This window comes from Dioscorea cayenensis, chromosome 8 (genome assembly GCF_009730915.1).
Source record: "Dioscorea cayenensis subsp. rotundata cultivar TDr96_F1 chromosome 8, TDr96_F1_v2_PseudoChromosome.rev07_lg8_w22 25.fasta, whole genome shotgun sequence".
Classification (NCBI taxonomy): Eukaryota; Viridiplantae; Streptophyta; class Magnoliopsida; order Dioscoreales; family Dioscoreaceae; genus Dioscorea; species Dioscorea cayenensis.
In genome coordinates this window covers 16,414,858-16,425,968 of record NC_052478.1, presented here as the reverse complement: position 1 = coordinate 16,425,968, position 11,111 = coordinate 16,414,858, and the positions used below count along the sequence as shown (strand labels likewise).

At 34.7% G+C, this 11,111-nt stretch overlaps 1 protein-coding gene across 1 annotated transcript; it reads right to left on the bottom strand.

The window, feature by feature from the left end:
- Positions 1-9,571: 9,571 nt before the first annotated feature.
- LOC120267336 lies at positions 9,572-10,300 on the bottom strand. The gene has a single exon (XM_039274990.1). The coding sequence runs from the start codon at positions 10,298-10,300 to the stop codon at positions 9,572-9,574; it is 729 nt and encodes a 242-aa protein (XP_039130924.1).
- Between the last annotated feature and the right edge of the window lie 811 nt (positions 10,301-11,111).

Genomic DNA, 11,111 nt, shown 5'->3' with positions numbered 1-11,111 from the left:
TTCTTTAATCTTAAAGCAGAATAGTCTATATATAAAAATAGAGGATAATTTGAATGTAGTTTGCTTGGTTACTCATGTTATATATTCATTGGATTACAACATTTATTTATTTATTTTGTGTAGTTTTAAATCTTTAATTTGCACCGTCTTTTCAATTCTTAATTTTTTTTTTTATCAAAGAGGACAAACATACGAATAAACTTTGGACTAAATGAATACATATCTCTATATTATATCACTTCTTATGGATAAAATGATTTCAAACGTATAAGCGATGTCGGTTTAAAAAATTAAATAAATGTGATTTTGATGTGCTTTTTTATTTATTTTATTCATTGTATTAGTATTACGACTTGCTTTTATATAATATTCGTTTTAATTTTAGCACTACCAACAATATTAGATACGAAAAAAGATAATAAATTTGTCATTCTTTGTTTAGGTGTCAATATTGACCAAGCATTATGCCATCATTGTTATAGGTTGCCTGAGGAATTGTTTATTTTTATCACAAGCTAATTGACGTCCCTTTCTTTATTAGATTATGAAAGCAGCAAGAGAATAATTGAGTGGTTTAGATTAATAAATTACCAAGAAGGACAAAGGTCGGCCAAAAAGACCAATTAAAGAAGCAAAAAAGTTACGTAATTAATCAAGTTCCTCATCAACACATAAAACACAAGCTATTAATCTTTTCGTATTGTAGGCATAGCGGCGAAGATGGAGGCCACACACATGCTCACCATTAGTGCTACGTGTGAATCAATCATATTTGAAAAAGTTAAACCCAAAAAAAAAAAAAAAAAAAAAAAAAAACCTTATTTATTCTTATAAACATTTATAAATGTATTTATGTTTAGTGAAGTGATATCTATGGTCCTCTCATTTAGGTAAAATATGAGTTCGATTTCCCAAATCACACTATTTAGTTTCATGAGAGTAAGAATGCATGGTAGATTTCCCGATATACATATACCCCTAATTATAGGTCTGGTCCCTCTGTAAATATCGAAGTTCTCTGTCCGATGTAAAAAAATAAATAAATAATAAAATAAAACAAAATACTCATGTTTACAAATCCCACTTCCCATAATATATTTTATAATTCTTGTATGACATGGTATTTCTGATTGGAATTGTCTTCAATTTGCAAGATTAAACACTAATGTTGCGTGATAACATCATCGAATAAACACATTAATAAGACAGGGGAAGTATTTAAAGTTTGTGCTCCCCGACAAGTTATTGTCTGGATTCTCTTCTTGCAAATTGATTAATATTAAAAAGATCGTTTGTTTCCTTTAGTTGTATATAATTTTGTCTTAAACTTCTCCATTCATCTCCTCTCATTAATCACATCTTATTTAGAACATGGAGATTTTGACACTAAGTGACAATGAGTTTAATTAATGACTCTTGTCAATGTCTCCTTGTTGGAATGTTGTTTTATTGTCTCTCTAATATGGAACACATAGGGCCATCTTACCATCCTTCTTTCTCCTTTGCCATTATGTTTAGATTGAATGGAATTACACATGCCATGATATATATATATATATATATAAAGCTAAAGGATAAGATTCAAGACTTGGAACAGATATTGTGATTAAGTTGGACTTTAATTCTTTGTTAATTCAATCAAACCATATAAAGATGAGGTATCACTAATGTTGTATTAGTGCAACTCCTCTCTGAGTTATATCACAAATGCGCCAATATTATTGTAGTTAATCAGATGGTATGTCAAGTTATACAACTAAATGGAAATCACACACAGCAAACATAAAACTAATGTCTTGTAAAATTACGTTGAATGAATAGTTATATCCGAGCTAACTTGTGAAAGGTAATAATAAAAAGTGTTTTTGGGTTTCTGTTGTAAGTGATAGGAAGAAAGATTTGTTTTGGAATAGGACCATGGGTAATAGGCATCAAAGAATGGAATTGAAGGGGAATAAAGTAATTTTATAAGGAAGATTAAAAAGTTTATATGGAACGGAGGTTAAGGGCTCAATGATTTTCCAAGTACTAAAAATAATTTGATGTTCTGAATGATTTGCTTCAGCAACAAAGATTCGAGAAGAAATTTAGTTGAATATTAAAAAAAAAGAAAAATAACTTAGAAATTCTTAATAAGATTCAAAAGAATTTCTGACTGCCTAGAATATTTCCATACCTCTGAAGTCCCTACTGTCAGTTCAAATTCTCAACACTATTGTTGGTAAAAACAAGTATCATTTTAATCATATGATTTTGTTCATCTCTTTGGTAAGCTTACCACCATCTCACTACTACATAATTGCACTTATGCAATGGTTAGCTTATAGCGATTATAAAACCGCTACAACGGACTATCTATTGCAGCGATTTTATAGAGATTTCATATTGTTACAGGCAATTTTGCATTTAAGAGTTACATTTGTCACAAACCGTTGCACAACAACTACATATATGAGTAATTATGTAGCAGTTTTGTTACCGTTACATTTGTTAAAATAATGCAGTTGTACATGACCGTTGCATATTCATTGTGATGCAACAATTCACAAAATAACCACTGCATATTGTCATGCCATTCAGCGGTTGTAATAGCCGTTGCCTTTGTTAAAATAAGGACATTTAAAAACCGATGCTTATAAGTCATGATGTGCAGTTTCAATCGCTACATTTGTTATAGTAATGCAGTAGTTTATATCTGCTGCATATTCATCTAACCACTGCATTTGTTAAAGTAATACAGTTATTAATGACCGTTTAATATTTCATAATCTTTTTTTTTTAATTTTGCACATTGAAAAAATATTGATTTTTCAAATCATAGAGACAATTTTAGATAAAATATGAAAAAACATAGGTTGCATTTTTTTCACCTCTTTAAAATCTTGCAAGTTAGCGGATCAAGATTTTAGAGAGCTACATGTAATTATGATTAAGAAAATTTTTATTAAAAAAATTTTAAAAAAAATTAAGAAATTAAAATTTAAAACCTTATCATTGTAATAGGTAATTTTTTTGTTTACTGAAAACAACTAGCAAAAAACCTATAACTATATAATTGTATATATATATATATATAGATATTTTCTAACTTTTGTTGAGGCTATTGCAAAAGTTTGTTAAAATAAGATTTTGTCCAAAAAAAGAAATTAAGCCACCATAAAACTAACTCTATTTTTATTATAAGACAATCATTAATTTTAACTTAAAATTAATGATAACTTAAATTTTATAGATATTGATTCTTAACTTAAATTAATTTTAATGTATTTTTAACTTATTTTTATTAAACATTATATCTTGTGATATTATACCAGTTTTAAATATTAAATTTTAAAAATAAAAATGTGAATATCCATTATTTTTTAAAAATAAAAATGATATACCAGTTAATCAATTATTTAAATCTATTATTTTTTAAATGCTTTCCTTTTGAAATTTTATATGAATATCACCATTAGTCAATATCTAAATTAGTTAATTATTTTTAACTTATTGTTTTATTATAATATTATATCTTATGATGTTTTAGCAGTTTTAAGTATCAAATTTTAAAAATAAAAATGTGAAATTATAATCACGTTAAAGAGGAATTGCATGGAGCATCCCTCCTATTTTGTTAATGGAGTAAAAAGTCCTTTGACTTTTCCATATCCCTTATAAGTCCTCCCTTTTCTATAGAAATACTTTCAAGTCCAACAGTCCACTAACTGTGTTAAAAACAGAGTAAAATGACAGGATTGCCCTCAGTTGGTTATAAGATTTTGAAAAAAGTTTGAAAATGTAAAATAGTTATTAAAGTAACCATCACATCACATCCCCATACTCATTTCTTCTTCTCCCGAGAAAAAAAAGCCTTTTCATCTTCCTCCATTGAACGACCATATCGCAGCCGGCCGGTGTTCGTGTCGCTGCTACCGGAGAGAAGGAGAAAGCTTGAGAGCATCCTTGCCTTCTGTTTGGACACTGAAGGGAAAAAAAGGTTTGAAGGCCGACGGCATTGGAGGCCAACACCCTTTGGTTAGTCTTATCTTGCATTTATAGTTTATTGTTTGTTAAATTGGATTATCATTGTGCATAAGCCATGAAATTACTTGAAATCTCTTGACGAAGACATGAAATTTGAGTGTGTAGTTAGTTTGTGCCCTAATTTCAGTTGTAATGAATAAATCCGCACGAATGCATGAAAACAACTGTCTTATGTGCGCATAATCTCTCTAATAATGTTGATATCAACATGTGGAATTTATTTTAGGGCCAGTATTTACAAATGTATTTGATGTCCAATTTTGCTAACAATCACATTACCGATAAGATTGTATCTCTTTAGTTGTATTATGAATGGATGATTAACATTTAGAACCAAAGAAGATGTGAATGGATCATTAACATTTAGGATTCATGCATTTTTTTATTATGAATAGGATTACTATCGGTGGTTATTGTTTACATTTACGTTGTTCCGTTCATTTCTGACGATGACAATTGCTTGCACTCGTGAGTTGTTGTTGATATTATGGGCAATTTATATTGTTTGGGAAAGATATAGTGGGTTATGACTTTGTTATTCAATAAGTATATGTCGCCTAACCAGTTTGTTTTGTTTGTGTGATTAGGAAGATTATGGGAGACAATTAAGGAAATCTTGTGAACGGACGTTGTTATTTAGACCAGTTGTTGATAGCATCAACCAGTTGAAGAAGATGATGACACGAAGGCATTGGGATATACTTCGAAGGACACCATTCAGCCACCTCATGGACATTGAGCCCATAGTCCAAGAGCGCAGTGTTTTGGATGCATTAATGCAGATGTTTGATGAAAGGAGCAACACATTCCATTTCGGGGATAGTTTTATGCAATTCAAGGCCGAAGATGTTTCATTAATATTAGGATTACAATGTGATGGAACTGCCATTGACTTCAAAAAGAAAAAGGAACGTTCTGTATTTGAAGAGGAATACTTCAGTAAAAGAGTAGACCGAAACAGGGACTGCCTGGTGAGGTCATTAATGAACATGGTGGTAAAAAGAGAAAGCAAGAAAGAAGAAAGTTTTGTGAAGCTTTTATTAGTGTACATTCTAGGATTTCTCCTTGTCCCCACAACTTCATGTTCGTCACCGGCATAGTTACCCTACTATGTGGACAATCTATCAACAATAGGACAGTACACATGGGCACAAGCTACACATAAATGGATGATCGATGATGGATGATGTACCTCTCGCAGCCGCTCGTGTGAAAGAGAGATGTGCCGGGAAGCAATCAAGGATAGGATACGTAAGGGGTTGTACTATGGCATTAATCATTTGGTTTTATGAAGTCACAGGTAACGGGAAGAAGATTCACTTTGGAAGGACACCACGCATTCTTTGTTATGGTGTTGGTAGTTAAAAGAAACAAGCTGCTGTTAGTGCCTTGATTGATTCACTAGAGGGCAAGAAGGTATGCATAGTTTAGCATGTACTCGTGAATATTCTAATTTCGGTTTTAATATTATAATATAGTACTCATAAGTATCTGTATGAAATTAATATTTACAATTGTAATGTTGTTTCACACCAATCTGTTCACAATTTGGCAAACTTGTTTACTTATTTATATAAATATTCAGTATGTTATATAAGATGTTTATTTTATGCAAAGATTTTTTATGTATTAATTTCTAATGTACATGTTTTCGTTGATGTTTGTTATCTTCTGCTAGTTTGTTCCACTCATGGCCGACAGAGAATCTGAAATTGAACTGCTCGGATATGGAAAGGTTCAACGGAATAACACATTGATGGTTTCAGAGACATCCGATGCTATGAAAACACCTAAGTATGTGAGGACAAGGTGAAGGAAATTAGTTGGGAAAATGAAGGGGGAGCCCTCCCAGACGAAAGGTCAGCATAGTAGGCAGTCAGATAGCACAAAGTTGGAGTCTGGCCAGCAATCGCTATCCTCAAGTCCAGTGAGGAAGGCCACAAAAGACGAGAACTATGAAACTTTGATGGAAGAGTTGATAGTACTTTGTGCAAAGGTAAGTGTTCTTGAAAGGAAGGAAGATATCATCAACATGAATGAGGAGCAACTACCCTATGATGATCCATCTGAACCCCCGGCCAAAAAATTTAAGAAAGTGGCGTCCAAGCCACGAGTACCGAAACCCCCATTGGCGGACATATCTGAAGCGCCCCAGTATGAGAAGCCAGTCACGCGAGCTACAAGGGCAATGAAATCCTCTTGCCCAACACTTGCTCCCTCAACAAAAAATGTCAGCACTCGAAAAGGAAAGAAAAGGACATCGGTAGCTCCATCACAAATGAGTGTGCTTAATGAGCAAACAACTGATGACATTGATAATGCCATAGAGTCCTTAACCCAATTGAAAAACGATGAAAAATTATTTGTAAAAGAGGGGGAGAAGGAAGCATGCCCCGTAGAGGAAATACAAGATATCCCCACCAGTTTAGAAGACACTGGGTTACATATATGCCATGAGAAGGTAAAAGAACCTCCAAAAGATTTCATTCCAGAAAAAAAACGACCCGCAGGTTTTGGCTGTCTGAAAAAATTACAACAAATGACATTGGGTGTGTTTCTCAATAGCAGAATAGACGAGTAAGTACCTCAACAAAATTTCGCGCTGTGCTGGTTCAATTTGACACTATGCTTATTGAATTCAAAATTAAACCTTCACTATCATGGTGTATTGATCGTTTTTCAAATGTTCTCTGCAAGTTTCAATTTGTGCATGCTAGTATTACAAATAGCAATTTAGATATCATTGTAATTGTTTATTTTTATTGTTAAGTGTTTATATTTATTATATGTTGTTCATATGTTTCCTTGATATGATACTAGGACTACTGTATGGAGTAATATATGGGGCCACATGACCCGATGTCATCTTCATGCTTTAATCGATGGTAAACTTATGGTGCCGGATTCTGTCATCGATGTGTTCATCCTTATGTTACTCGATTCTTTGAAGAAATCCCCCCACGAGTTCGATAGACCTGCCACAATTTGTAGACCCATGGCGCTTGCTCTATCACAACAGGAGCATTCAGTTGATGGTCTTGATAAAATGATGTCCCCAGCTTTAGAAGATTATGGCAGAGTGAAACTTGTTCTTATGCCGGTTGCTTTGAACAAACATTACCATCTTATTGTACTCGACAAAGACGAGAAGGCATATTTTCATTATTCATCTGTCCGTAGTCCAGTTTATGATCATGCAGCAAATGCCATGGTAATATTGATAACCATTTTGAGTTTCTGGTACTTTTTTGAAACTCTGTTTTTGTGTTTTGCAGCGTTGCTTGTTTGAAGATCGTTTGCAAATAACATTCAATATCAATGAGGCGGCATCGTATACCCTTACCCATGTTCGTGATTGCCCACAACAGAGGGAGGACAGTGTCGATTGTCCAGTTTACCTGATGCGCTTCATGGAACAGCTTCTGCATGGCGAGGAACTGAGGGTACCCGACTCAGATGTTGCCCATCTGCGACTAGAGTACGTTGTATGCATCTTGTCAGATGGAATTACACGAAATACACCCCAGTTAGCATTGCCTACGGAAGCGTCAGAGGCAAGTACAGAGGCTGGGGAAAAAATGGATGATGCGCCACCATAAAGCCACCAAGAAAATGATCAGCAGCCAATAACCATGCCACCCATCCCAGAGATTAATGCAGAGCCACAGCCATCTAGTGATTGTGCTGAAAAGTCAAATGCCTAACATGAAATGAATGTCCTCACTTACTGTACTGTCTTACTTCACTAAGAACAGTCATTACTGTGTTTGAATATTTACTTTAGTAAGAACAGTCATTACTGTACTGTCATACTAACTTATGCTATACAAATTAACAGCAAAAGTCATTTTTGTCTATTATTGATCACATATGCTAGCTCCAAATGACTTACTCGCTTTATACATCACTTTCAATGCTTGCTGACCAATAAAGCTTACTCGTATCCAACTATTGTGTTTGTCGTTTATAAATTGAATATGCCGCTCATTAATGTATGACTATGTTTATATGTGTGGTTTGTTGTTTACTTACACAGATATCAGTTCATTTTCATTAACTGCTGACCAAAAATGCTATTTACACTTCAAAATTCGCCATCCACGGCCAGTATTACAAATTAACATATATGGTTGGATGGACGATTTTCAAAACATGTTACCCTATTTCATTGTTTAACAAAAACATGCACACCACCTAGTGTTTAGTCTGCGATTACTTCATTACATGTTGCCCTATTATGTTCGATTGAGTGGCAACGGCTACAATGTATTTCACGCACATGCCATGCTTGTGACTCAATCCGCTTGCGCCTCGGACGACCAGGCCTTTTCTTTGAGATAGGTGGTCGAATACGGAGTTGGCGAGAGTCATCCAACGGTTTGTCATGATCTGGTATAGGGAATATCGATTCTTTGTATGTCAACTTGTAGGATTTGACAGTGTAGTATGGTTCAATGAAGCGATGGACATTTGTATCAGTTTGCATAATCGTTGAGAAAGCATGCTTACATGGTATTCCGTAAACCTGCCAGCGGAGACAAGAGCATGTTTGAGCACACAAATTAACAGAATTACTCTGATGGTCAACAACCTCGAACTGTTCTCCATCTGAACAACCTATCAGTAAGCACCTACTTTCTTCGACTATCACTTCAATCTTCTTGTGTATCACAGGGCAAAGATAAGATTCCCATTTCAAGCAACAATTACGTCGGTTGTACATCATGTTCATCATCTTAAACCTAACAACATGAACATAGGTTGTATCAATTGCACCGTGGAGCATACCATTACGATAGTAAATGTAAAATATAACAGGATTCAGGGGTAATAATGCAAGTACAAACTATAGAACACATTGCATAATTTGTAAACACCAACTACTAATACTAAACACTAACGTGATAAACGAAAGGGAAATATAAAATACAGAACACAAACCTCTAATAGTAAATAGATTAAGCGAAATCAGAACAGTAAAGAACAATATTAAAAGCAAATGGTTGAAAAAAAACATGAATACGGGAAAGCATGTAACAACTTTGCATTCTATTATGGGTACCACCTTATTGCATCTACCATCTTACACAAAGGAAGGTGTCGTGCTTCTCTTATCCATGCATTAAAAGATTCTGTGACGTTGGAGTACATTTCACCCCACCCCTGGCCTCTAAACAAGTAATTACACCAATGTGACATGTCCAATTTCTGGAACATCCAATGGTGTGCTTGTCCTGATGTGGCCAATAGGGAGCGTACAGCTTCATCATATTCGAAAGACGTACATGCATATGCAATCTTCATAATCAAACTCCAGCACTCATCTTTTAATGACTTTCCTAGCTGCCCATTTGATTTAAGAAAATTTGCATGTAGATGTCGCAAGCAATAAGCATGCGGGGATGATGGAAAAACCTTCGCAATAGCATTTACAAGTCCTTTCGACCGATCCGAGATGAATGTGATTATGTTGGTGTAGTCGTCATCACCGTATATTGCATCACCCAAAGTTGATGTAAACCATGTCCAGTTATCATTAGTTTCATTATCCACGATAGCAAACGCCAAATGAAAAAAATCCTTCATTTCCATCTTTGGCTGTTACACCAAGAAGGATACCGCCATATTTGCTAAACAAGTGAGTTCCATCTAGAAAAAGCATAGGCCTACAACCCCGCTTGAAACCATCAAGAGAAGCACGAAAACAGAAAAACCCACGCTTGAATCGTTCTCCATCAGTGTCAATAATAACGACGCTACCTGGGTTAGTTTCAGAAACTTTGGCTGCATACCATACCAATAGATCATAGCTTGCTATATCACTGCCATGAAGAATTCCCTTTGCTAACTCTTTACCCATCCAGGCTTGTTTATACGACAGACAAACACCGTGGTCATGTAATATATCTCGTTGTATATCCACTGCTCGGTATAGTGGCCGATCACTTAATTTCATTACTACATTCCTACTAACCCATTTCTTTGATGCTCTCAGGTGAAATGGTGTTTTAATCCTGAATGTAGGAAGGTTTCCGTCTCTTGAGGCATGAACACACCATTGACAATCTTCATCAGCACATGTCACAGTCATTCTATCTTTGTCGTTCTTTATGAACTGAAAGTTGAAATTGCGTTTGACGGCTAAGTCACACAATGCATCCTTAAAGTCTTTCGCATTTTCAAAACGATGACCAATCATAGTAAACTCAGCTTCTGAATCTCTTGTTGGATTACTTATTGTTAAAGGTCCTCCATGTAAAACTGGCGGTAGCATTGACAATGTTTCCCTAGTATGATGAAAAAAGTAAATTGTTAGTTCAATAAATAAACAGAAACACTGTAAAATTGAATGCTTACTACCAAAATCTTAACAGAAAGCAAAAATCTAAACTACAAAACTGAAAAACTAACTACAATCTAAAGTGAATAAATACGAAAATGTTTTAATGCGCAAAAAAACTAGCATAACAATCACTGTATCACATGTGTACACCATTAAAATCGAATAGAAGGACATCGCGTAAGCAGAGATTTACAAAAAATGAAAGAATAAAAGATATATGATATTTACGATGGTCTCGATGACCCAGAGTTGTCTTCTGTGTTACTATCCACAGTCTCTACCAACATATCAACCACGTTTATTTTGAATAACCGGTGAATGTTGCACATTGTTTGGAAGTCATCTTCGGAACTAATGGAAGCCACTGTCTTCTGCTCATCTGGAATTATATACTTAACTTTGACCGATGAAGCTTGAAGGTGCCAATACGTACATATTTCTTCCAATAATAATTCCCACCCACTCAAGATGGTTAAATCTAACACACAACCGTCTCCCTTATATTTCACAACAGTGTAAAACATGTCCATCAAGCCACTGCAGCAACAAAACAAAAAAACCTTTAGTCATAAACTGCCACCTTCTGAGCATGGTGGTTGATAAAAATAAGATAATAATATGAACAAAATCTCTAGCTAGACGATATCGTTGACATACGGTATGCTCAAGATGAGATCCTTGCAGCTGGTGTAACGTTGCACTAGATAGCTTCTCCGGACTGGGGAGACAGAGACGACGAACG

Excerpts from the sequence above, each read along its gene's own strand:
- LOC120267336 (XM_039274990.1), bottom strand. The coding sequence starts at position 10,300 with ATGCTACCGCCAGTTTTACATGGAGGACCTTTAACAATAAGTAATCCA.